The 27785-nt window shown below is 40.2% G+C and overlaps 1 protein-coding gene across 1 annotated transcript in view; it reads right to left on the bottom strand.

Moving 5' to 3' along the window:
• The window catches only part of LOC101439781 (cytochrome P450 2J2-like), a 69431-nt gene that overhangs the window by 24949 nt on the left and 16697 nt on the right, over positions 1 to 27785 (bottom strand). Inside the window, exons 3-4 of the mRNA XM_004484534.4 lie at positions 3160 to 3309; positions 2620 to 2780 (exon numbers count right to left, since the gene is read on the bottom strand). Of these exons, the coding sequence (XP_004484591.1) occupies positions 2620 to 2780; positions 3160 to 3309 (311 nt within the window). The remainder of the gene's footprint in view (positions 1 to 2619; positions 2781 to 3159; positions 3310 to 27785) is intronic.

Genomic DNA, 27785 nt, shown 5'->3' with positions numbered 1-27785 from the left:
AGAGTTAAAAAGATATTAATTCTAAATATTGACAGTTGAAATAGGCATATTAAAATTTCTATGGCAAAGGCTGAAATAACAGAACAAGAGTTTCTAAAATAATACAGGAAAAGGTGAAATCAGCAAAACATGCAATCAAAAAACTAGTAAAAAAAGGAGAAAAACGGTATGAATAGAAAGCACAAAATGACTAGAATTAAGTTCTAATTTTTCAACAATTATGGTAAATGAAAAGAAATTAAACATGCCAATAAAATGGCAAAGTTTCAGATTGAATAAAAAACCTTTACATCCAGCTATATGTTGTTTAAAAAAGAAACGTCTAAAGTATACAGGAATAAAAAAGTAAGAAATGATGGAATAAGATTAACCAAATGCTAATGACACGAAATGTGACTAGCTATATTAATATTAGGCAAAGTAAGCTTTATAGAAAAAAAAATTAATAGACATAAAGAACATGAGTAATAAAAAGTTTCAATTCACTGGAATGACATAAAAATTTTAAATTTGTATGTATCTACTAAAGACATAGAAAATATAAAAAGCAAAAATTGACATAATTAAAAGGGAAATAAATTTGCTATCATACTAGCATTTTTTTTAAACAAATACATTGTTGTCTTTAGCCAGCACAATGAAAAGGGAAAAATAAATTAATGATGTGATGACTGGAAAGGAAGAAAAAGGTTTTTATTCTTTGTAAATGATAAAGCTATCTATGAAGTAGCCACATACAAATTACAATATTAATGAAAGTTTATCACATTTGATGAATACTAAGTCAATAATCAAAGTCATTTGCAAAAAGGGAATGAAAGAATTAGAATATCATCAATTTGAATCATCCAAAGAAATAATGGATCTAGACAATGATAGTCAATAATTTCTAAAACCGTTAGGTATGAAAGTTCATGGGGGATGTTATAATTGACGGATCAGGCAGATAACCTATGAATTCACTGATCAATCCTAATATAACAAAAAGAGACAACAAGACACTTGTCCTTCCTACAAAGTAGCCCTCCAAAAAAAAAATTAAAACTGTTTATGATCAATATTCTAGATTTAACTACCAATGTACATAAAACACAGGTTTCAAAGAACATGTTAAATGCCAAAGGAATTCATCAACAAAATCAAGAATGTGGAATACTTTACATAACAAATAACTGAGTTTTGTCAATATATAAATTTTAGAGTATAAAAATGTGGTGGGCAGGAAGCCATGGATTAAGGAAGACTTAAGAGACATAGCAACCAAATTCAGCATATGTGCCTAGGTCAGGTTATGATTTTAAAAAAACCATAATATCCATAAAAATACTTAGGACACATTTGGGGAAACCTAAACACTGGCTGAGCATTGAAAACAAAGATATTATTATCAATATTTTGCAGGTTCAGGAATATTATGTTTTTCTTAAAATGGGTCTTGTAAGAAATATATGCTATAATATTAATGGATCAAAAAATTGAGGTCTATAATTTGCCCACAATAATCCAGGGTTGGGGACAATAGTTGAGTGTGTGTACAGATTAAATGAAAACATCCATGTGTTGATAATCGTTGGAGCTGATTGATGGGTACATAGGATTCATTATTGTATTCTCTCAACTTTTATATTTGTCTGTTAATTTTTAAAAATAGGCAATTTTTAAAAGCTTGGCAAAGGAGGACAAGATATATCAAGGACAACACATCTTACTGAGATTAGTAAGATACTATTAAAAAAATATACATTTGTGTACACAAACACACATACACAAAGTAGTGAAGTATTGAGGAACCCAGAGAGGTTAACTCCACAATTGGGGGTGACACTAAAAGCATCTTCTAAATCCAGAAAAGTGCCTGAGGGGCCAAGAAGCTGAGCAGAAGTTTTGGAAAACACACAGGCATAAAGGATAACATTGGGAGTTGAGAGGCCACCAAGGAAAGAGATGAAGCTTGGATCCCAAAGAGCTTCACTCTATGATATTTAAAAGACTGATAAGTGTTGCTGGGGTAAATAGTGCAACCACTTTGAAAACATTTTAACATCTTTTAAGTCCATATATACTCAAGAGAAATGAATGATAAATCCACAAAAATACTTTTACAGGAATGATCATGGCAGCTTTATTTAGAATATCCCCAAAATGGAAACATATCAAGAGCCCATCATTAGAAAACAGATAACAGTGACATATTCATAAAATGGAATGCTACAGTAAAAAGCAGAGCAATCAACAGAAATGAGTCTCAAAAGGATCTGTTGAATGAGAAGCCAGATTCAAAAGACAATCTCTGAGGGAGTAGGGAAATGAATAAGATTAGTAAGGGAATCAAATGTAATGCCAATATTGTTCCTTTCTTTAAGAACAACATGGGTGCACAGGTGCAGTCATATGAAATTTTGTACCTTGCAGGAATGTTAAAAATGATCTTTGCACATAGTAAATATTTCAAAATATTATTAAAATATGAAAGCAATCAGATTGATTTCAAATTAATTTTGTTGAAGTCAATTAAAAGACATATTTTAGCTGTGGGGAAACGGGGAGGGAAGAGCTCATCTGTGTCTGACACAGCCCCAATATCCTTAACCAATATGTATGGAAGGAGAACTGCCTTACATGACACTGCATTGAAACTTCCTTATGTGTAACCTCATCCAGCCACTTCAGCAGCTCCTGAAATTGACCATCCTGGTACTCAAAGCGCTCGCCAAAGGTGATGGAGCAAATGATATTGGAAACTGCGTTATTGATCTTGAAGTGAGGATCAAAAGGCTGACCTGGAGGTAGAGGAGGGAAGAAATGAATCATTTACATGGTTTTGTTTTTGCTTTCTATGGAGAGCCCACTCAAAATGACACATGGCATACTTAGTATGGAACCACATATGAGGTTCAGGTCAGAGCACCCTGCACTGGGGCTGCATACCCAATAAGTACTCAGTCAATGCCAGCAAAGTCAAATTGATGACCAGAGTTTAAATCAGCAATATTTTAAATGCCTGTCTTGTGATTCATTCTAGAGCCCCAAGAGAGCAAGGACAATTAGTTGTTCACTATTATCTCCTAGTGCCTAGCATAGAGCATGGAGCCACTAATGAGTATGGTTCCGTCAATAAAAGAGCCACAATCTCCTGTACCTGTCCAATGAAACATTCACCTTTCTCTTCTTCTATTGCCTCTATGAGGTGGCGGGCCTCCTCTTGAATGCGTTCCTCTAAAGTCTTCTTTCCTAAGCCAAAGTTTCTTAGTGTTGTCAGGACAAACCTTCTTTGTTCCTTCCATACCTGGCCACTGGACATGAGTATACCTGGGAAAAAGAAATGGTGACTTTATAATATGAGTGTATTGCAACTACTTTGGGGATCAGAGGGAGAGAAGGTGAAGAGCTTTAAGGAATTTGAAACATGTTCATAGAAATAATCCCAAAGCAGTGGATATAACAGCTAACATTTATTGAATGTTTGCTATGCCCGGCATTTTACTAAGTGTTCTTCGTGCATTATTATTTTAATACTAACAAAAGTGCATGGGGTAAATTATTATACAGTTTACAATTACTGTTTTTATTTTACTGAAGAAAACGTGTTATAAGGGGTACTTTGCAAAGTGCCACCATTATAAGCAGTTGAACAGGCATTCAGATTTAAATCTGCCTGATTCCAAAGCCCATACTTAGAATATGATCCACAAAGGTAAATTTAAGTACTTATGATGTGCTAAATATTAGGAATGAACTCAGTGGCAAAACAAGGTTCACACTCTGAAGGAGGCATGAAAAAGCTCTTTAGGAGGTATCCTATCTCAGCTATTATGGTCTTAATGAAAGAAAGACTAAAGAAAGCAAGGAGGAGGGAATATACCATAAAGAAAAAAGAACAGCAAAGAGAAAGGTAAAATAAATCCTGTGTGTTCAACCTAACATCATTTGTCTTATATCACAGGTAATGGTACATACTTTTCTATTTCTCACTCAGTTTCTCTAAAATCTGATGTTAGCTTCCACCATTCTAATGAAATGGTGCACCTTTCGTAAAATCAATGATACTTTTTTAACAAATCAATTTTATTGATACACATTAGTAAGGCACACAATTCATCCAAGGTGTACAATCAATGGTATTTGCTATAATCACATAGCTGTGCATTCATCACTCCAATCATTACCAGAGCATTTTCATTATTTCCACAATAATGATAAAGAAAAGAATAGACAAAGAAACAAACAAGAGAATTCCTCACCTCACAATCTCTCTATGTTTCCCCCACTGTACATAGCTGCTGTTTCTGGCTATTCTATTCAAAATGTATAATCAATGGCTTTTAGTATAATCACAATTTTGAATGTTCATCATCTTAAAAATTCTAGAACAAAATTTCATTACTCCAAAAAGAAAGACTCCAAACTCATTAGCATTCCTTCCTTAGATCTACATAATTGCTTATCTTTCATCTTTATGAATTGATTCAAATTTACATATTATATAAAAGGAATCACACAATATCTTTATGAATTGATTTATATTTACATTTTATATAAATGGAATCACAATGGAATCATATTCTGTATCTGGTCTCCTTCACTTTGTATATATATATTTTTTTTGTCTGATATTAACATTGTGTAGTATTAGCTTACATTTACTCAGCTTCAAGGAAAAATAGCCATATATGCAATTATACCCATATTCATATTTCACATGATATATATAGTTCATAATAGTGCAGTCATACAGTATTTGTCCTTTTGTGTCTTTACTCAACATAATGTCCTCCAGGTTCATCCATGTTGTCATATGTTTCACAACTTCATTTCTTCTTACCGCCGCATAATATTCCATCATATGTACACTCCACAATTAATCCATTGAACAGTTGATGGACACGTGGGTTGTTTCCAACTTTTGATTATTGTGAATAATGCTGCTCTGAATATCAGTGTGCAGATCTATTCGTGTCACTGCTCTCAGTTCTTCTGGGTATATACTTAGCAATGGTATTGCCAGTTCTCATGGCAAGTCTATATTCAACTTTGTTAGGAACTGTCAAACAGTACTCCACAATGGCTGTACCATTCTTCATTCACACCAACAGTAAATAATCATTATTCTCTCTCCACATCCTCTCCAACATTTACAGTTTTCTGACTTTTTAATAGCAGCCAGTCTAAGAGGTGTGAAATGATATCTCATTGTAGTTTAGATTTGCATTTGCCTAATCACTAGTGATGTTGAACATTCTTTCATGTGTTTCTTTGCCATTTTTATTTCTTCTTTAGACAGCAAATCTTTTGCTCATTTTTAAATCAGATACTTTATCTTTTTATTGTTGAGTTGTATGATCTCCTTATATATCATGGATATTAAACTCTTATCAGATATGTGATTACTAAATATTTTCTCCTATTGAGTCAGCTGCCTTTTCACCCTTTTGACAAAGTCCTTTGAGGTGCAAAAGTGTTGAATTTTGAGGTGTTCCAATTTATCTCTTTTTTGTTGTTGTTGCTCATGCTTTGGGCATAAGGTTTAAAAATCTACTGTATACCACAAGAACTTGAAAACGTTTTTCTACATTTTCTTCTAGGAGTTTTATGGCTTTTGTTTTTATATGTAAGTCCTTGATCCATTTTAAGTTAATTTTTGTATATGGTGTGAAATAGAGGTCATCTTTCTTTCTTTCGGATTTGTCTATCCCAGCATCATTTGTTGAATAGACTGTTCTGGTCCAGCTGGGCTTAACAGCCTATTCAAAAATCACTTGACTATAGATGTGAGGGTCAATTTCTGAGCTCTCGATTAGGTTGTGTTGATCAATCTTTCTGTCCTTATGCTAATACTATGCTGGTTTTTTTTTTTTTTTTTTTTTTTTTTTTTACCACTATACTAAGTAATAGGCTTTAAAGTCAGGAAATGAAAGTCCTCCAACTTCGTTCTTTTTTTAAAGATATTTTTTGCTATTCAGGATCCTTTGCCCTTTCAAATAAATTTGATAATTGGATTTTTGATTTCTGCAAAAAAGGCTGTTGGGATTTTTATTGTCATTGCGTTGAATCTGTAAATCAGTTTTGGTAGAATTGACATCTTAGTGAAATTTAGTTTTCCAATCCATGAACACTGAATGCCCTTCCATTTATTTAAGTCTTCTTAAGTTTCTTTTAGCAATGCTTTGTAGTTTTCTGAGTACAGGTTCTTTAACTCTTTGGTTAAGTTTATTCCTTAATATTTGATTGTTTTAGTTGCTACTATGTATGGATTTTTTTTTCTGATTTCCTGATTAAACTAATGCTACTGATTTTTGCATATTAATCCTGTATCCAGTCACTTTGCTAAAATCGTCTATCAATTCTAGTAGTTTTTTTGTGCATTTTTCAGAATTTTCTAGATATAGGATCATGTCAACAGTGAATAGTGAAAGTTTTACTTCTTCCCTTCATATATGGCTACCTTTCATTTCTTTGTTTAGCCTAATTTCTCTAGAGAGAACTTCTAGCACAAAAGTGAATAATAATGGTGACAGTGGGCTCCTTTGTCTTGTTCCTGATCTCAGTGGGAAAGCTTTCAGTATTTCACCACTGAGTACTATGCTGGCTGTAGGTTTTGCATATATGCACTTTACTATATTGCAAAAGCTTCCTTTTATTCTCGCCTTTTGGAGTGTTTTTTATTAAGAAAGGGTGCTGTATTTTGTCAAATGCTTTTTCCACATCAATCAAGAGGATCATGTGATTTTTCTTCTTCAATTTATTGTGTGGTTTGAACCACCCTTATGTACCTGGGATAAAACCCACTTGATTGTGGTGTATAATTTTCTAATGTGCTTTTGGATTCTGTTTGTAAGAACTCTGTTGAGGATTTTTGCATCTATATTCATTAGAGATATTGTTCTGTAATTTTCTTTTTTGTAGCATCTTTATCAGGTTTTGGTATTAGGGTGATGTTGGAGTCATAGAAAGAGTTTGGTCACATTCTTTCCGGTTCAAGTTTTGACAGAGCTTGAGCAAATAGGTTTTAGTTCACCTTTGAATGATTGGTAGAATTCACCTGTGAAGCCAGCAAGTCATCGACTTTTCATCTTTGGGAGGTTTTTGATCATTGTTTCAATCTCTTCACTTGTGATTGCTTTGTTGAGGTCTTCTATTTCTTCTAAATGAGTGTGGGTTCTTTTGTTTCCAGGAATTTATCCATCTCTTCTACATTTTCTAGTTTGTTTTTTGGGTTCTTTTTTTGCATACAGTTATTTATAGTATCCTCTTATGATCTCTCATACATCTACAGGGTCAGTGGGAATGTTTCCCCTCTCATTTCTGATTTTATTTGTGTCTTCTCTCTTTCTTTCTTTGTCAGTCTAGCTAAGGGTCTGTCAATTTTGTTGATCTTCTCAAAGAACCAAATTTTGCTTTTGTTGATTCCCTCTATTTTTTCAGTGTTCTAAAATTCATTGATTTCTGCTCTGATCTTTACTATTTCTTTCCTTTGGCATGGTTTGGGAATAGTTTGCTGTTCTTTTGCAAGTTCCTCCAAGTGTGAGTTAGATCTTCAATGTTAGCTCTTTTTTCTTTTTTAATGTAAGCATTGAGCACTGTAAATTTCCCTCTCAGCACTGCCTTTCTGGGGGCCCACAGGTGTTGATATGTTGTGTTCTCATTTTCATTTGTCTCAAGATATTTCCTGAATTCTCTTGCAATTTCTTCTTTGACCCTCTGGTTCTTTAAGAGTGTGTTGTTTAAGCTCCAAATATTTATGAATTTCCCTTTTTTCTGTCCATTATTGATTTCCAGTTTTACTCCATTATGATCAGAGAAAGTGTTTTGTATAATTTCAATCTTTTTAAATTTATTGAGATGTGTTGTGACACGAAATATAGTCTATCTTGGAGAAGGAACTATGAGACTTGAAAAGAAAGCATATATCTGGCAATGCTCTATAGATGTATATTTGTTCATTTATCATATAGTCAAGTTCTCTGTTTCTTTCTTTATCTTCTTTCCAGTTGTTCTCCACAATCTAAGAGTGGTATACTGAAGTCTCCATTATTATTAATGGTTTATTAAAGTCTCCATTAAATAGAGACATCTATTTTTCCCTTCAGCTTTGCCAGTGTTTGCATCATGTATCATGGGGCACTGATGTTAGGTGCATAAATATTTAGAACAGTTATTTCTTCTTGTTGAATTACAATTGTTATTAATATATAATGACCTTCTTCATCTCTTTTAACAGGTTGCATTTAAAATTTATTTTGTCCAATATTAATATTACTACTGCAGCTCTTTTTTGGTTACTATCTGCATGGAATATCTTTTTCCAAGCTTTCACTTTTGCCTGGTTGTGTCCTTATGTCTGAGGTGAGTCTCTTATAGACAATATATAGATGGGTCATATTTTTTAATCCATTCTGTCATCTGTATCTTTTGATTGGGGAGTTCAAGCCATTAAGATTCAATGTTATAACTGTAAAGGCATTACTTACCTCATCCATTTTGACCTTTGGCTTTAAGTTGTCATATCATAGTAAAATCTATTTTATTAAACTTCATAATATTCTTCATTTCTTTATTTCTAAACTCTGTTCCATGTCTCTTGTGTTTGTTTTTTTCTTTCAGGCTGCAGCACCCCATTTATTATCTCTTGTAATTCTGGCCTTTTGGTAACATATTCTATCAATTTTTTGTTTGCTTGTGAAGATTGAACACTCCTTCATTTTGAGGGACAGTTTTGCCAGATACAGAATTCCTGGCTGGCAGTTTTTCTCTTTCAATACCTTAAATACATCATGCCACTTTCTTCTCTCCTCCATGGTTTCTGATGAGAGGTTGGCACTTGATGCTTTGCTTTTCTCTTGCTGATTTCAAAATCTTCTATTTATCTGTTAATTTGTCATTTTGAATAGTAGGATCACTGGGGTAGGTCTGTTCAGATTTATTCTGTTTGAGGTGAGTTCCCCTTCTTGGATATTGATACTTATGTCTTTCGTAAGGGTAGGTAAGTTTTCAGCCATTATTTCCTCAAATATTCTTTCTATTTTCTATTTTCTTCTCCATCTGCCACACTGATAATACATATGTTTTTACATTTCTCAATGTCATTCAGGTCCCTGAGACCCTGTTCCATTTTTTCCATTCTCTTTCTGTTCTCGTTTTTTCCAGTTCATATGTTCTGTCTTTGAAATCACTAATTCTCTCTTCAAGCAATTGCAACTGCTCTTATGTGACTTTAATGTATTTTTAATCTCATCCATCATGTTTTTCATTCCCATAAGATCTGTTACTTTTCTTTGAAAGCTTTCAAATTGTTCTTTATGCTCATCCAGTGTCTTCTTAATATCTTTTACTCTTTAGTCATATTTTCTTTCAATTCTTTAAATTGATTTAGGAGAGTTGTGTGATTATCATTGATTGTCTTAAATCCTGTATTTCTTCAGGTATTTGGTTTGTTCCTTTGGCTGGGCTATCTCTTCCTGTTTCCTAGTATGGCTTGTAATTTTTTGGTGGTGTCTAGGCATATGAATATATTGGTGAATTTATTCTGATGGCCAGTTTATTTCTTTTACCTATTATTTTTTCACAGCTCTTTGATTTTGGTTCATCTTATCCTAAGTCTTTTAAATTGCCCGGCTTAAGTTATCAAAACCTGTGGCAGGGACTTGCTAATGGGGTGCAGGCTTTTTCCCAGGGGTTGGGTAGGGAGCTCTAAAAACAGTTTCTGTTCATGTAATTTCCAGACAGGCCAGCAGATAGCGATTGTTGGTGCACTTTCCATGAAGGTGTATCTCTCTCCATATTCCTTTGTTTTTTGTCTGGCCAGAGAGGAGATTGAAATTGGGTTCTGAGGGGCGGGGCAAGATGGTGTCTGAGTGAGTGCACCTTATAGTCTCTCCTGCAAAGAAGCGGCTGGGCAGCATTGGAAATTCTTCAGGACCAGGCTGTTTCAGGATTTTGCAGGGAAGGAGGTGTCTGGACATCAATTTGGTGGGACGGTGACAGAGAAGATTTGTGTAAAAGGTAGAATTGAGGCTCTCTTACACGGAGTTAGGAGCTGCGTGCAGGACGCTCCCCCCTGGGGTAGGCGGCATGGCAGTGGTGATTCCTGGAGGCTCTGTGGTGCTGGGGAATTCATAAGCCATGAGTGGGCTATTCAGGGGCTTGTAAGCAGGAGGTCTTTGGAAACCGATTTGGTGAGACAGAGACGGAGTTTATGTGAGGCATGAAATTTTGGGTTTCTGACACAGATATCAGTGCTTCCAGCTAGAGCCCTGCCCCCTAGACCTGGCCGCTGATCTGCAGCAGTCCTTAAATTGATTGCAATAAAGAGGCGTCACCAGTAGGCTGTTTCGGGGGCTTGCAGGGAGGAAGATGGCTGGAATTCGATTAGTCTTTTGTGAGGCGGGGAATTTTGGATTTCTGACATGGAGTTCAGTGCTTCCGGTTAGAGCCCCACCCCCTAGGCCTGGCTGCCGATCTGCAGCGGTCCTTAAATTGGTCACAATAAAGAGGCGCAACCAGCAGGCTGTTTCGGGGGCTTGCAGGTTGGGAGGTGGCTGGAAGTCGATTAGGTGAAACAAAGACAGAGGAGTCCTTTGTGAGGCATGAAATTTTGGGTTTCTGACATGGGTATCAGTGCTTCCAGCTAGAGTCCCGCCCTCTAGGCCTGGCTGCCAATCTGCAGCGGTGCTTAAATCGGATGCAATAAAGAGGCACCACCAGCAGGCTGTTTCGGGGGCTTGCAGGTTGGGAGGTGGCTGGAAGTTGATTAGGTGAAACAGAGACAGAGGAGTCCTTTGCGAGGTGTGGAATTTTGGGTTTCTGACATGGATATCAGCGCTCCTGGCTAGAGCCCTGCCCCCAGGCCTGGCTGCCAATCTGCAACGGTCCTTAAATCAGTCGCAATAAAGAGGTGCCCCCAGCAGGGTGTTTTGGGGACTTGCAGGGAGGGAGGTGTCCTGAAGTCGAACTGGTGACACAGTGACAGAAGAGACTCTTGTGAGAGGGGGAATTTTGGGTTTCTGACACAGAGGTCAGAGTTTGCAGATGTGACCCCCCTCATAGGGCTGGCACCCAGCTGCAGGGATCACTGAAGGCTGTGTTGCACTGCAGTCCTCTCAGGCTCCCTGTTAACTGGATTTCGGGTTGCCAGGTCTGTGTCCCCTAAACCCTGGTGGCCCACACCCCAGAGACTCACACCTCTTGAGTCTGCAATATCACAGACTTCCCATCCCTGAATCCACCATGCCCTGAGGTCCATCTGAGGTCCTTGATTGTCCTAGCCCTGGATGTTTGCGGTTTGTGTTTATTTTGTTTGTTTGTTTTTTTGTTTTCTTTACTTTCTTTTTCTCTTTTTTCTTTTTCTTTTTTTGTTCTTTTCTTTTATATTGTCCTGGTTGCTAATACTGCATTATCTCCTAGTCTTTGTTCTCTCTCTTTTTTTCTTCTTTTCCCTCTTTTTCTTCTTATTTTATCTTAATTATACAATAGGTGCTGCAGGGAACACCTCACATTTCCTGAGTTTCCTCATCCTCCATTGCCTCATTTCTGTGTGAATTGATTTTGGCCACCTACACTATCACTTTTCCCCCACATCTTGATATCCTCCATCATCTACTGTCTCTCCTATATACCACCTCCCTTTCTTTGGTCCCCAAATTGTCTAACTTTTAATTTCTAATACCTTTGTTTTCTTTTCTGTCTTTTTTTTTTTTTTTTTTTGGTCATGAGAGAAAGCAGATTTATTAACGCTGATGGAAAGCAGGAGCTGGGGTGTCTCAAATCAGCCTTTCTATTAAAGGTTGTTCTCACAGCTTTTTTTTTTCCCAAATTCTACTCAATTTATTCATTTTTTAAAAAATATTACATTAAAAAAATATGAGGTCCCCATTCACCCCCACTGCCCCCAACCCACCACTCCCCCCACAGTAACACTCTCCCTCATCATCATGACACATCCATTGCATCTGATGAGTACATCTCTGAGCATCGCTGCACCCCATGGCCTGTGGTCCACACCATAGCCCACACTCTCCCACGTACCATCCAGTGGGCCATGGGAGGACATACAATGTCTGGCAATTGTCCCTGGAGCACCACCCATGACAATGCCAAGTCCCGAAAATGCCTCCACATCTCATCTCTTCCACTCATTCCCTGCACCCAGCAGCCACCATGGCCACTTTTTCCACACCAATGCCACATTTTCTCGATTATTAACCACAATAGTTCATAAATAGAATATCATTAAGTCCACTCTAATCCTTACTGTATTCCTCCTTCCGGTGGACCTTGGCTTGGTTGTGTCTATTCCACATCTATATCAAGAGGGGGCTTAGATTCCACATGGATACTGGATGCAATCCTCCTGCTTTCAGTTGTAGGTACTCTAGGCTCCATGGTGTGGTGGTTGACATTCTTCAACTCCATGTTAGCTGAGAGGGGTAAGTCCAATAAACCAGAGTGTAGGAGCTGAAGTCTGTTAAGCCTCAGTGCCTGGCCATCATATTGTCAGTCCAGAGATTCAAATCCCCTAGATATATATTAAACCCAGCACCAACTACAATTCCAGTAAAGTAGCATGAAAGGCTTGTGAAAAGAGATCATATCTGAGTCCAGCTCCATCACGCAGAAACACCAGCTCCAAAGAAGGGCCAACTGACATGGCAGTGAACCCCATCTGCCATGACCATAGAACCTGTGGGTCTCTTTAGCCCTCAAAAGGACCAATACCTGCAGTTGTATCTACTTTATCTGTCTCTGAGACTCTGCTCAGGTGTGCATAAGGGCAATCCTTCTGACAACCTCCAGACTCTTTTTTAGAGACTCATAGCCATATAAACTCATTTGTCCTTTCCATTTCCCCCTTACTTTAGGTCAAACAGCATTTTTAACTCCTGTTATTATATGGAGACAGGGATATTCTGCTGGTCTATGTTGAACCTTTTATTCAAGGTCATTTTCTAGTTACATCATCAGCTGGTACTTGGTAGTGATCCCTCGGTGCCAGGGAGGCTCATCCCCGGTGTCATGTCCCACGCTGGGAGGAAGGCATTGCATTTACATGCTGAGTTTGGATTCGAGACTGGCCACATTTGAGTAACACGGAGGCTGTCAGGAGGGAACACTTAGGCACAGTGCTGCTCTAGGCCTTGTTCTTATTTCAGGTGTATAGGCTCACAAGCATAGTCATTAGTATCAGGGGCTCACTGTTGGGCCCTCATTCCTTCCTGGTCCTTACTGTTGCACCTGGGGGACTGCCACTGCTCCCCTCGGGACCATGACAGAGCCCCCCCCCCCCGGCCAGGAACCCAGTACCCCTCCAGCTGTTGTTTTTAATTGTTTCCACTATGAGTATATCCAAACATTTCCATGCAACCTGGACACATGCCCTGTATAACTCCCTGTCAACCATATATTGCCTGTCAATAACATCCCATAAAAGTATTCCTCCACTGCCATTGTTGAACCACTCTATTCTGTCTTTTATCCACTCTTGATACTATTGTCTTTCTTTTCTCTTTCCCTCCCTCATGAAAACACTGGCTTTTTAATTCATACTATATTCCTCCCATATTCAGTTGACTATCTCATTATAGGTACTCTACTTACTGCTATAACTCTACACAACTTACATGAGTCTAATACCCATCCTCCTAGATCTCATATTGTTGCTCTGGTAACATTTATTACCAATACTACTGTACACATTTTCCTTTTTTACACAATTGCCTATCCCTGGCCCTAATATTTTCCCTCAAAGTGAACTCAGCCAGCAACAAGAAATTAGAATAAGAAGAACAAAGTGACAAAGAGAAGATATAACACTTATGCAAGAACAACAGCTAATTAACCCCTAAGACTAGACAAAGAAACTAAGGAACTGATTAAACCCGTCAAGATAAAATGATGACCAGACAGCAAAAAAATCTACAAACCAAACCAGTAATCAGGAAAACATGGCTGAATCCAATGAACAAACTAAAAACCAGGAAGGGGAGCAGAACTTCGGACAAGTAGTTAAAGATCTCAGAACATATATCAGAGACAAATTTAATGAAGTAAAGGAAGAGTTTAACAATATGAAGAAAACACTTGGAGAGGAAATTGCAGACATACACAAAAAGATAACAGATATGATGGGAATGAACACCACAGTTCAAGAAATCAAAAATACACTCGCAGCAAATAGCAGCAGATTAGAAGAGGCAGAGGAGAGAGTTAGTGATGTGGAAGACAGTACATTGGAAATCAAACAGATAGTAGAATTGATCAATTAAAAGATAGAAAAAAATCCAGCTAGGACTTAGGGACCTGAATGACAATGCAAAACGTACAAACATACGTATTATAGGCATTCCAGAAGGAGAAGAGAAGGGAAAGGGGTCAGAAAGGGTGTTGCAGGAAATAATGGCTGCAAACTTCCCAAATCTACTAAGAAAGATGATGTACATATCCAAGAAGCACAATCCACCCCAAACATCATAAATCCCAAAAGGCCCACCCCAAGACATATACTTGTCAAATTATCCAATGCTCAAGACAAAGAGAAAATTTGAAAAGTGGCAAGAGAAAAGAAAACCATCACATACAAGGGAGGCTCCATAAGATTAAGTGATGATTTCTCATCTGAAACCATGGAGGCAAGAAGGCAGTGGTATGATATAGTCAAGGTACTAAAAGAAAAAAATTTCCAACCAAGAATACTCTAACCAGCAAAACTAGCATTCAAAAATGATGGAGAGTTCAAAATATTCACAGATAAACAGAAATTGAAAGAGTATGCTGTGAAGGTCATCCCAGCCCACGGAACACTGACGGGGGCTCGAGTACCGGTCAGGGAGGAATGTTATGGGACAAGAGACACGAAGGACGACAGCCAGACAGAGTTCAAATCAAGCTGCAAGCTGCTCCTGCTGCAAAATTTTATTGAAGGGGCTGAGCATATATACTCTAGGGAGGAGGGGGGGGGGTGGGTAAGGATAGGTGGTGGTCTGGGATTGGCAGCTGCTGTTGCTGGGGGAAGTGGCAGAGGTAAGGTGATTGGTTCTGGCTGTTACTGAGGGAAATAGCAGAAGTAATTTAGGAGGCAATTACTGATTGGTGGTCACACTGACTGCCTGAGGCGTTGGCTGGGTGGTAACTGCAAGAAAGGGCGCGAACCTTCTTCCGTGAAGGAGGCTGAGTATACTGTAGACTGTTACTGTATCAGCTCTGGCAGCCATTATGTGCTCTTTGATCTTGCTGAAGGCAAGTGCTGTCTTAAGCATCCCCAACATCTCCTCCCTTTTTCTTTAAAAGGGTTTGGAGGAAGAGTGCTCGTTGAGCTTTAACCTGCTGGGGGAGGTAGAGGCCTCATTCCCCATGCCGTTTGTGGCTCTGTTTTTCTGGGGAGGGGATTTTGGAGTAGGACTCGCACTGAGCGAATCTTGCTTTTGCGCAGAGCGAACCCCTATGCTAATGAGGCATGCTTCTCAAGAAGCTGGAAAATGGCCTTTTGTTTTGGCCCTCCTTTGCAGTGCTTTGCCTCGCACCCAGCGGTACCAACCTCAGCTCAGGCGTTGTTCTTACCTAGCGAGGAGCATATTTTCCAGTTTCATGCTGCTCCCATAGGAGGGGGCTGGACAGTGTCCAGATGTTTCAAGGATATGCCTTGGTCAGCAAGATGGAGTCGATGGTAGTGCACTTAAATAGGCTTGCCCAGAGCGGAGTCAATTTGGTCTTTTACTCATTGTATAATTCTTTTTATGGCCCAAGGTGCAAAAGATATTATCAGGAGTATGGTTACTAAGGGGCCTAGTATGGGGAGAATGTAAGGAAGGATTCCACTAAATCCCCAGGAGAGGTTTCCTTGGGCCTCCCTTTCTCTTTTGCGCTTTGCTAGTCCCTCTCTAAGCTGGGCCATATTGTCTCTGATAAGGCCAGAATGATTGGCATAAAAACAGCATTCTTCTCCTAACGCGGCACAAATCCCCCCTTCCTTAAGGAAGAGGAGGTCTAGACCTCTGCGGTTCTGGAGGACAACTTCGGACAATGAATTCAGGGATTTTTCTAGATGGGAGATGGAGGTTTCGAAGCGGGCTATATCTTCATCCATGGCTTGCCTAATAGAGGAGAGAGATGTCTGTTGAGCAGTGAGGGCTGCAATTCTGGTGCCGGCTCCAGCGAGACCTAAGGCAGAGGCGTTGTGGTTGTTGGAGGCCACTTGGTTGAGATGAAGTGCCCTCTCGAGATGGGTTGCAGCGGGAGCGGACGTTTTTCTTGGGTTGCTGGAAGAGCTGAAAGGGAGAGAGAGAATATTTTTCTCATGGGGAGATCTCCTCCCTGGAAGGGTTAGTATGAGAAAAAGGGGGTTTTCATTACCCCTTGATTTATGAGTGGGGGGTTAACATGTTTTATCAATCTCTCTGGGAGCCAATGAGGGCCATCCCTTTTTTGGTCATATATGCAGGCAGAGCCTCGTCCCCAAATAATTATGGGGTTGGGCCCATGCCATTGTGATGTTAAAGGGTTGTGCCACATAATGGTGGCTTGCTGCATCTGTGTGGTAGGATGCCAATGCCTATCGGCTGCAGATTGCCCATTAATATCCAGGGTTAAGAAGTTAAGAACGAAAAGGGCGTGGTGTAGAAGGTCTCGCGGTGGTTGTTTGGAGAGACCAAGAGTGCTTTCAGTTAAACAGCTTAGGGTGTTTTTTAACATGTGATGCTATCGCTCTATTATTCCCTGGTCTTGGGGGTTATAAGGTATTCCTGTGATGTGGTTAATTTGTAATTGTTGACAGATGTTTGAAAATTTTTTCCAGTATACCCAGGTCCATTATCTGTTTTAATGGTTTTAGGCTGACCTAAGATGGTGAAGCACTGCAATAAATGGGATATAACATGTTTAGAGGCTTCTCCCGACTGTAAGCTAGCTGTGATGAAGCCACTATAAGTGTCGATGCAGACATGAACGTATTTTTGTTGCCCAAAGCTAGTAACGTGGGTAACGTCCATCTGCCAGATTTCATTTGGAATAATGCCCCTGGGATTAACTCCTACATGGGGAGCTGGTAATTGAGTTACACAATTCTCACAAGCTTTGACAATCTCCCTTGCTTGCTCTCTGGTAATGCTGAATTTTTGGTGGAGAGTACTTGCATTTAAGTGATGTTGAGCATGGGCTTGGGAGGCTAAAGTTAGGGGGGGTGGAGAGAGTGCGAAGCCTGCTAGTTGAGTGGCTACATCTGCTAGCGCGTTACCTTCTGCTAGGGGGCCTGGTAAGTTTTGGTGGGCACGGAGGTGTCCTATAAAGAAATGGCGCTGTCGTTTAAGGATTGTTCTTTGGAGTTTTGAGAATAGGGGAACTGCGTTAGTGGATGGTTTAATAAAGGGGGTTGTTTCTAATAGGGGAACTGAATGGGCTATATACGCGCTATCAGTGTACAAGTTAAAGGGTTGATCCTGGAGGCGGGAAAAGACTTGTAGGACTGCATAGAGTTCAACGAGCTGAGCTGAAGTATAGGGGGAGGGTATGGAAAACACTTGGTTTTGGATGACGTAGGCGGCAGTCCCATTTGCTGAGCCGTCAGTAAAAACTAAAGGGGCTGAGTTAATGGGCCTTGTCTTAGTGACTCTTGGGAAGATAAATGGGTGGATTTTGGCAAACTGGATTAACGGATTAGCTGGATAATGATTGTCGATGTCACCTGCAAAGGAGGAGCATGCGATAGCCCAATCATCATTAGTTTGGAAAAGCCAATTAATTTGATCTTGAGTATATGGAACGATGAGGGAATCTGGGTCTTTACCAAAAAGCCGGCGGCTGGTTTGCCTGCCTTTAGTTATAAGGGTAGCTATAAGAAAAATGTATGGCGACAATACTCTTGGAGGAGCAGCTGGGAGGTGAATCCAGAGTAATGGGTGGCCTTGCCCGTTTTGCTGATTCTGATAGGACTGCCAGAAAATGCCCGTAGGTGTGTGGGTGGTGGCCAGGACTACAAATGTTAAAGGGCGGCAGTAGTCTATTTGATAGCAAGTTTGATTTTGTATAGCCTGATTGACAGCATCAAGCGCTTGCATTGCTTCTGGGGTTAGGGTTCTGCAAGAGGAGGGGCTAGTGTCTCCCCTCAAAATGTTATTGAGCGGGGTTAGTGTTTCAGTGGGCAACTTGAGGTAGGGGCGGAGCCATTGAATATCTCCTAAAAGTTTTTGAAAATCGTGTAATGTTAGTAAATGGGAGGTTCGCAGTTTAATGCGGGGCGTTAAAACTCGCTGGTCCCAAAGTTCAAATCCAAGATAAGAGAAAGGATTTGAGGTTTGTACTTTGTCAGGGGCTATCAGGAGACCTTTTGCGGTTAGGTGTTTAAGAAGGCTTTGATAGCAGGAATGTAACTTGGACAAGTCTGGGCTTGCTAACAAGATGTCGTCCATGTAATGAAGAATGTAGATTTGCGGCCAAGATTGCCTAATTGGGTTAATGGCTGCAGCAACGAATTTTTGACACAAGGTGGGGCTGTTGGCCATGCCCTGTGGTAAGACTTTCCATTGAAATCGGGGCATTGGGCCTTGAAAATTGATTTGAGGAACACTAAAGGCAAAATGTTGCCTGTCCTCAGGGTGGAGGGGTATGGAGAAAAAACAATCTTTTAAATCTATAACTATTTTGTGAAAGTTTGAAGGGATAGCCACTGGCAAAGGGAGACCAGGTTGTAAGGCTCCCATGGGGACCATAGCTTTATTTACGGCCCACAAGTCTTGTAATAATCTCCACTTGCCTGATTTCTTTTTTATTACAAAAATGGGGGTATTCCAAGGGGACTGGGTAGGCTCCATATGTCCAGCAGCAAGCTGTTCCTGTACTAACTCTATGGCTGCTAGGGTTTTTTCTAGGGTTAGAGGCCATTGATCAACCCATACTGGCTGTGTAATTTTCCAGGAGATTTTTTCAGCATGGGGTACAGGGATGTCAACGGCCATTATGTTAAATGCTGTGAGAACCCAAGTCCTGTTTTGTTTGTATTAGGTTTTAAAGAAATGGGTTGTTTAATCCCTTGGTTATTTTTGCCCAAGCCTTTGCCAGGGAGGAAATCCATTTTAAGCATTTGAGCAGCAATGGTATTACTGGGACTGCACATAAAGACTTTCATTTGGGTAAGGATATCTCTACCCCACAGATTAACAGGGAGATTGGGAAGGACATATGGAACAACTGTGCCCTTATTCCCTTCATTATCTTCCCAGGTTAGGGTTTGCGAACTTTGAAGGGGGTTGGTGGCCTCGCCTATTCCCTGCAAATGAGTGACAGCGGCAGTGAGGGGCCAGAATTTGGGCCAGTGATTTGAAGAAACGATTGTGGCATCAGCTCCTGTGTCCAGTATGCCTTCAAAAGATTTACCATTCAACTTTAATTTTAGGGTGGGCCGGTTATGGGTTATAGCCTGTGCCCAGTAAATATCAGAGGAGTCAGGGTATTCAGTGAGCGCTGAAGCTTTTTGAAATTTGAGTTAACATGTTGAATAGGGAGAATGATAAGCTGCGCTATCCGGGTGCCGGCGGGAACAGGGATTATGTTTTTTGAAGTGGCTGCAATTATTTTTACTTCACCTCTGAAATCACTGTTTAGCATGCCTGGGAAGACCTGAATTCCTTGTAGGGAGGCGCTGGCCCTCCCTAGAATGAGGCCAAAAGTATTTGGGGGTAATGGACCATAAACTCCTGTTGATATGAGGAGGGGACTGGAATCTGGAGTTAGTATTGCCTCGGAGGCGGCACAGAGGTCCATTCCTGTGCTCCCTGCTGTTGCTCTCCATAAGTCGGAGATACTGCTGCAGCATGGTGGATAGTTGGGAGTGCAGGTATTGTGGGTGGGGATGGCTGAACAAACCGCGTTGCCCCTTGGTTTGTTTTGGCTGGGGCCTGGGGCTGGCCCCGCTGGTAGTTTCCCTGCCACCGAGGTTTGAGGGGTTGATTATTAATGTCTGTTTGGGATCGACACTCAGACGCCCAGTGGAAGCCCTTTCTACATCGTGGGCAAATAGAGGACGGGCGCTTGACATTGTTATTGCTTAAAGGAGTGGCGAGGGGGCGGGAGGCGGTTTTATTGGGGCAGTGTTTAGCAAAATGACCAGGTTGCTTACAGGTAAAGCACACAGGGGGACTATCTAGACTCTTTTTTAGATCTTGAAAGGCTGCGCCGATGGCTAGCCCAAGGGTTTGGGTAGGCCCAATATTGGCACAAAGTTTTATGTAATTGCTGAGGTCAGTATTGCAGAAAGGACGAATGGCAGCCTGACACGCAGCGTTAGCATTTTCGAAAGCCAGATGTTTAACAAAGTCACTTTTGCTTTCACTATCTCCAAACAGGCACTCTGCAGTGCTTTGTAAGCGGCTAAGGAACTCAGTGTATGGCTCCTCGGCACCCTGCTGCACTTTGGCAAGTGAGGAAGTAGTAGCGCCTTTTTGAGGAAGTTTTTTCCAGGCTTTAAGCGCGGCCGCTTGTACTTGGGCAAGGAGGCCAGAACTAAATTGAGCCTGCTTGTGATTAGTTTGGTAGGGTTTTTGACCTAAAAACCTTTTTAGTGCCCAATCTTTAGAGTCATTACGGATATTACGGGTGGTGAAATTTTTACTATTCTCTTCATATTCAGATTTCCATAACAGAAAATCGCCACCAGTTAAGGCTGCTCTGGCTAGTTGGAACCAGTCATTGGGCACGAGCTCTTGATCACTCAAGCTTTCGAGGAGAGCAAGCGTGAAAGGGGCGGTAGCGCCATAGGAATGCACCGCTTTTTTTAGTTTTTCTAGATATTTTAGACTAAGGGGCTTGTATTTAGCAGTGGGTTTAGAGGGGGGGGCACTCTCGGGGGCATTTGGGGCATTTTCATCCTCTGAACCAGAATCAGAATGGGAGTTGGCTTCACTACCATTTTCGTCATGGTCACCATTTTGGGATTCAGGGTCTGCTAGCGCGTTGCCATTTTGTGCGTTTGAATCAGGTTGTTCTTGGTCGCCATCCTGGGCACCAGAGCGTTGGCGGGCTTCACTAGAGGAGGCAGGCGGTTGTCGGGCCTGGCTTCTGGTGACCGGGAAGGCGAGTGTTGCAGTTTTGGGAAATGTAAGAGATAAAACGCTTTGGGTGGCTAACTGAACACCGGCGAGCAGTTCAGTGGCTTGCTCAAGTTGCCGGGTGAGGGAATCTTTAAAGGCGGCAATGGCTTCATGCAGGGGTGGCGGCAATTTAATTGCCGCCGAGTAGAGGAGGGGCGGGTGTAAATTCCAGGGCGGGTGTAAAGTTGGCTGCAGGGTGACCGCATAAGGGGGGGGGTGGAAGGCTGGGAGGTGACGCGGCTCACCCTTTTTATAGGAGATACCGCCGTTTTTAGAATGTGTGCCTTCTAAGGCATTATGGGAAGTTTCTGGGGCGCTCAAGGAGTGAGTGGGGGGGGCGGTAGGGCTAAGTGGTGGCTCTTCGGGCATGTCGATGGTAATGGAGCTACAGACTGAGGCGGGACGGGAATGTAGTTTTAAGATATTTTCTCCTTCTTTGATAATGTTTCTATCTGGGGCACTGCAGACTGAAGCGGGGCAGGAATGTAGTTTTAAGGTATTTTCTCTTTCTTTGATAATGTTTTTAATATCTGGGGCAAGAGGGGTGACTTTCAACATATCATAAATCAACTGCCAATAGTTAAAGACTGTTACCAGAATCTTTTCTGGACCAAATGTTCTATAATAGTCATTTAAACAGTCTCCTACCCTCTCCCAGCACCTTTGATCGATAGTATCCTCCTGGGGAAACCAAGGGCAGGTTCTGAGTATGAAATCAAAGAAACGAATAAGATCATTTTTCTTGACTTTAACTCCTCGTGTCTTGAGGGCTTCCTTTACTTGACTAATAAACAACAGGTGAGTGGAGGATCCTTGTCCCATAATGAAGGCGGGGCTTACCTGTTTTGAAGTCTTCTGTGGAGTTTCCGCTAGTCTTTCTTTCCACTGCTACAGAACTGCCTTTCTTTCCGCTGCTACGGAACTGCCTTTCTTTCCGCTGCTACAGAACTGCAAACTGTAGTCTTCCTTTCCACTGCTGAAGATTGGCCTTTTCCTCGGCCGAGCAGTCTGGAGAGCGCTCTCCCTCACTGGTGAAGTGGCGTTCCTGTCCTGGTGTGGCCGTCGAGCCCCACGTTGGGCACCAGCTGTGAAGGTCGTCCCGGCCCGTGGGACACTGACGGGGGCTTGAGTACCGGTCAGGGAGGAATGTTATGGGACAAGAGACACGAAGGACGACAGCCAGACAGAGTTCAGATGAAGCTGCCGCAAAATTTTATTGAAGGGGCTGAGCATATATACTCTAGGGAGGAGGGGGGGTGGCGGGTAAGGATAGGTGGCGATCTGGGATTGGCAGCTGCTGTTGCTGGGGGAAGTGGCAGAGGTAAGGTGATTAGTTCTGGCTGTTACTGAGGGAAATGGCAGAAGTAAGGTTAGGAGGCAATTACTGATTGGTGGTTGCACTGACTGCCTGAGGCGTTGGCTGGGCGGTAACTGCGAGAAAGGGCGTGAACCTTCTTCCGTGAAGGAGGCTGAGTATACTGTAGACCGTTACTGTATCAGCTCTGGCAGACATTATGTGCTCTTTGATATTGCTGAAGGCAAGTGCTGTCTTAAGTGTCCCCAACAGTATGCCAACAAGAAACCTCCCCTACAAGAAATATTAAAGGGAGTTCTGCATGAAGAAAGGAAAAAACGGGACAGGCAGAGTTGGAGGAGAGTGTAAGAGCAATAAAAAAGAAAAAGAAGAAAAAACAAACAAAATACAACAAACACAAGTCCAATCAAAATATGGCTAACATAAATAATTCCTTGAAAGTAATAACACTGAATGTCAACGGATTAAACTCACCTATCAAAAGATTGAGACTGGGACATTAGATAAGGAAATATGACCCATCTATGCTGTCTACAGGAGACACATCTTAGACCCAGAGATTCATGGAGGCTGAAAGTGAATGGTTGGAAAACAATCTTACAAGCAAACAATAACCAAAAAAAGGCAGGAGTAACTATATTAATATCAGACTAAATAGACTTTAAATGCGAAACAATTGTGAGAGACAAAGAAGGATACTACATATTAGTGAAAGGGACAATCTCTCAAGAAGAACAAACAATCATAAATATTTATGCTCCTAACAAGGGCGCCTCTAAGTACGTGAGGCAAACACTGGAAAAACTAAGTGAAAGAATAGACTCATCTACAATTATAGTGGGAGATTTTAATACACCAATGTCAACTCTGGACAGAACATCTCAAAAGAGAATCATTAAAGAAACAAAATATCTGAACAGTGTATTAGAGGAGCTGGATCTAATAGACATATACAGATCATTACACCCAAATACAGCAGGATATACATTTTCCTCAAGTGCACATGGATCATTCTCCAAGATAGACCATATGCTAGGCCACAAAGAAAGGCTTAATGAGTTCAGAAAAATCAAAATCATACAAAATAATATCTCCGACCACAGTGGAGTGAAGCTGGAAATCTGCAAGGGCCAGAGGCCCAGATTTCACACCAAGATACGGAAATTAAACAGCACACTCTTAGAAAAACAGTGGGTCAAAGAGGAAATACCAAAAGAAATCAATAACTACCTTGAAACAAATGATAATGATAGCACAACATACCAAAACTTACAGGATGCAGCAAAAGGAGTACTGAGAGGGAAATTTATAGCCATAAATTCATACATCAAAAAAGAAGAGCAAAAATTGAGGAACTAACTGCACATTTGGAGGAATTAGTAAAAAAACAACAAAATAATCCCACAGGAACAAGAAAGAAAGAAATAACAAAGATAAGAGCAGAACTAAATGAAATAGAAAATAAGAAAGCACTTGAAAAGATAAACAAGACCAAGAGCTGTTTTTTTGAGATGATTAATAAAATTGACAAACCCTTAGCAAGACTAACAAAGGAAAAAAGAGAGAAGATGCAAATACACAAAATAAGAAATGAGAAAGGAGATATCACCACTGACCCCACAGAAATAAAGACTATCATAAGAGGATACTTTGAAAAACTATATTCCAACAAAAATGACAATTCAGAGGAAATGGACAAATTCCTAGAAACACATAAGCAGCCTATATTGAAGAAAGAAGAAATTGATGATCTTAACAAACCAATCACAAGTAAAAAGGTAGAATCAGTCATTAAAAACCTCCCAACTAAGAAGAGCCCAGGACCAGATGGCTTCACAGGTGAATTCTACAAAACATTCCGGAAAGAACTAACACCAATCCTGCTGAAACTCTTCCAAAAAATCAAAACAGAATGAACATTGCCTAACTCCTTCTATGATGCCAACATTACCCTAGTACCAAAGCCAAACAAAGACACCACAAGAAAGGAAAATTACAGACTAATTTCTCTAATGAAACTAGAAGCAAAAATACTTAACAAAATACTTCCTAATCGTATTCAACAACACATTAAATGAATTATACACCACGACCAAGTGGGATTCATTCCAGGTATGCAAGGATGGTTCAGCATAAAAAAATCTATCAATGTAATACACCATATAAACAGATTGAAGGAAAAAAAATCACATGATTATATCTATAGATGCAGAAAAGCTTTTGACAAAATACAGCACACTTTCTTGATAAAAACACTCCAAAATATCAGAATACAAGGAACTTTTTTGAACATGATAAAGAGTATATATGAAAAACCCACAGCCAACATCATTCACAATGGAGAAATCCTAAAATCCTTCCCTCTAAAGTCAGGAACAAGACAAGGATGCCCGTTCTCTCCCATTCTATTTAACATTGTCTTAGAAGTACTTGCTCGAGCACTGAGGCAAGAACCAGATATAAAAGGCATTCAAATTGGAAAGGAAGAAGTCAAAATTTCATTATTTGGAGATGATATGATCCTATACATAGAAAACCCTGAGAGGTCTACAACAAAGCTTCTAGAACTCATAAATGAGTTTAGTAAAGTCGCAGGTTATAAGATCAATGTGCAAAAATCAGTAGCATTTCTGTACACCAATAATGAGCAAGATCAGGAGGAAATCAAGAAACAAATACCATTCACAATAGTAAATAAAAAAATCAAATATTTAGGAATAAATTTAACTAAAGATGTAAAAAACGTATACACCGAGAATACACAAGACTGTTCAAGGAAATCAAAGAAGACCTAAATAAATGGAAGAACATTCCCTGTTCATGGATAGGAAGACCAAATATTATTAAGATGTCTATCCTACCAAAACTGATCTACACATTCAATGCAATCCCAATAAAAATCAACCCAGCCTTCTTTAAGGAACTAGAAAAGCTAACTATGAAATTTATTTGGAACTGAAAGAGGCCCCGAATAGCCAAAGACATATTGAAAAAGAAAAACGAAATTGGAGGAATCACACTTCCTGACTTCAAAACATACCACAAAGCTACAGTAGTGAAAACTGCATGGTATTGGCATAAGGAGAGAGAAACAGACCAATGGAATCGAATTGAAAGTTCTGATATAGAACCTCATATATATAGCCATATAATATTTGATAAAGCCACCAAACTCTCTCAACTGGGAGAGAATGGCCTATTCAACAAATGGTGCCTGGAGAACTGGACAGCCATATGTAGAAGAATGAAAGAGGATTACCATCTCACACCTTATACAAAGATCAACTCAAGATGGATCAAAGACTTAAATATAAGAGCCAAGACCATAAAGATCTTGGAAAGCAGTGTAGGGAAACATCTACAGGACCTTGTAATAGGAAATGGCTTCATGAATATCACACCAAAAGCATGAGCAGCAAAAGAACAAATAGATAAATGGGACTTCCTCAAAATTAAAGCCTTCTGCACCTCAAAGGAGTTTGTCAAGAAAGTAAAAAGGGAATCCACACAATGGGAGAAAATATTTGGCAACCATATATCTGATAAGAGACTTATAACTTGCATACATAAGGAACTCATATATATTGAAAATAAAAAGATAACCCATTTAAAAAATGGGAAAAAGATTTAAACAGACACTTCCAAAGAAGAAATACAAATGGCTAAAAAGCACATGAAAAAATGCTCCAAATCTCTAGCTATCAGGGAAATGCAAATCAAAACTACAATGTGATATGATCTTACTCCCATAAGATTGGCAGCTATGAAAAAACAGAAGAATACAAATGTTGGAGAGGATGTGAAGAAATGGGAACACTCATCCACTGCTGGTGGGAATGCAGAAGGATCCAACCATTCTGAAGGACAGTTTGATGGTTTCTCAAAAAATTAACCATAGATTTGCCATATGACCCAGCAATACCACTGCTGGGTATATACCCATCAGATCTGAAAACAAGGACACAAACCAATATATGTACACCAATGTTCATAGCAGCATTGTTCACTATCGCCAAAAGTTGGAATCAATCCAAATGCCCATCAACAGACGAGTGGATCAATAAAATGTGGTATATACACACAATGGAATACTACTCGGCTGTAAGAACAAATACACTACAAACACACGTGATAACATGGATGAATCTTGAGAACCTTATGTTGAATGAAGCAACCCAGGCATTGAAGGACAAATACTACATGACCTCAAAGATATGAAATAAGCAACCCGCCTCAGAAAGCTAGAGACTGGAAAAGAGGCTTACAGGAAATCGGGGGGTGGAGGAAGGATGTGAGCCGACGTCTGCAGGGGTGGAATCTATGAGCTGGCGGTAAGTATGAGCACAAAGAAGGGACAAAATGGGGGCAAGGGGTTGCCTTCGGGTGGGTCTTTGCAGGTTGGAGGGGGGCTGGGGATGGGCGGAGGGGTAATATTGTCCAAAAATTGGGGGGAGGGAGGGGCAACATACGAACATAGGAGAGTGTCAGGTGTTCGTTGAGAGTAAAATGCTGAGAAAATCATATCAAAATATAATTATGAGGGTTACCTGTTTAGCATGCTCAGGGGGGATGGTCTGATGGGGGACAGACTCTGGGGGAATAGCTGAAGGCTCATTTTGCCAGGGTGGGTTGTACCATTGGGTAGAGACCCAAGAAGTGAGAATTGGGGTGGACCCACATCCTGGGGAGGACTAATGCCATCAAATAGAGAGAACTGTATCTCTCGTGAGAAAAGGTGGTTCCCAGGGCATTAGGGCAGTTGAGAAAGTCAGGCCCTGAACACTGCTGCAAGTAACTCTGGATATGGCTTCTCGGGAAATGGAGATTGGCTGGCGCTGTGGGCCCCAAGGGGAGGGGAAAATGGATGTGGAATGGATGGAACTAAGGTAAATGTGGGGGCAAGAGAGGAGTTTCGCGAGAGTACACGAGGATGAATATAAAACATGTAATATTACACCAAAAACATATAGGGGATGACAGACTAATAATGTAAACCATAATGCAAAACATAGGATAACTAAAAAATTTAGAAAACTCTACATCCTAAAGTATGGACCACATTGTAAGCACAGATGTCACCTTGTTTGAAAGCTATTGTTTTGGAATCTGTACATCAGTTTCAGGAAATATGATATGAATAAGTTAAAAGATTATTGCTGTGGAAGGGAAAAGGTTTTATAGTGGATCTGTGGGAGCACTGTATATTGTATATATGAATTACTGTGATCTAAGACTTTTGTGAAGAGAAGCTCAATAATTAGAAAAAAAAGAAAAGAAAAAGATAGGATGTAGAATTTTTCCAAATCAATATGTACTCTAGATCTAACCTTTAAACTCATCGCTATATTCCATTTTACTAGTAAGGGAAACTGACATTATGTTGGGATTCACTTTACAGGAAG

The sequence above is a fragment of the Dasypus novemcinctus genome, chromosome 9 (genome assembly GCF_030445035.2).
Source record: "Dasypus novemcinctus isolate mDasNov1 chromosome 9, mDasNov1.1.hap2, whole genome shotgun sequence".
In the NCBI taxonomy this organism is placed as follows: Eukaryota; Metazoa; Chordata; class Mammalia; order Cingulata; family Dasypodidae; genus Dasypus; species Dasypus novemcinctus.
Note: the sequence above shows the minus strand (reverse complement) of the source record. Positions and strands in the feature narration are given on the sequence as shown.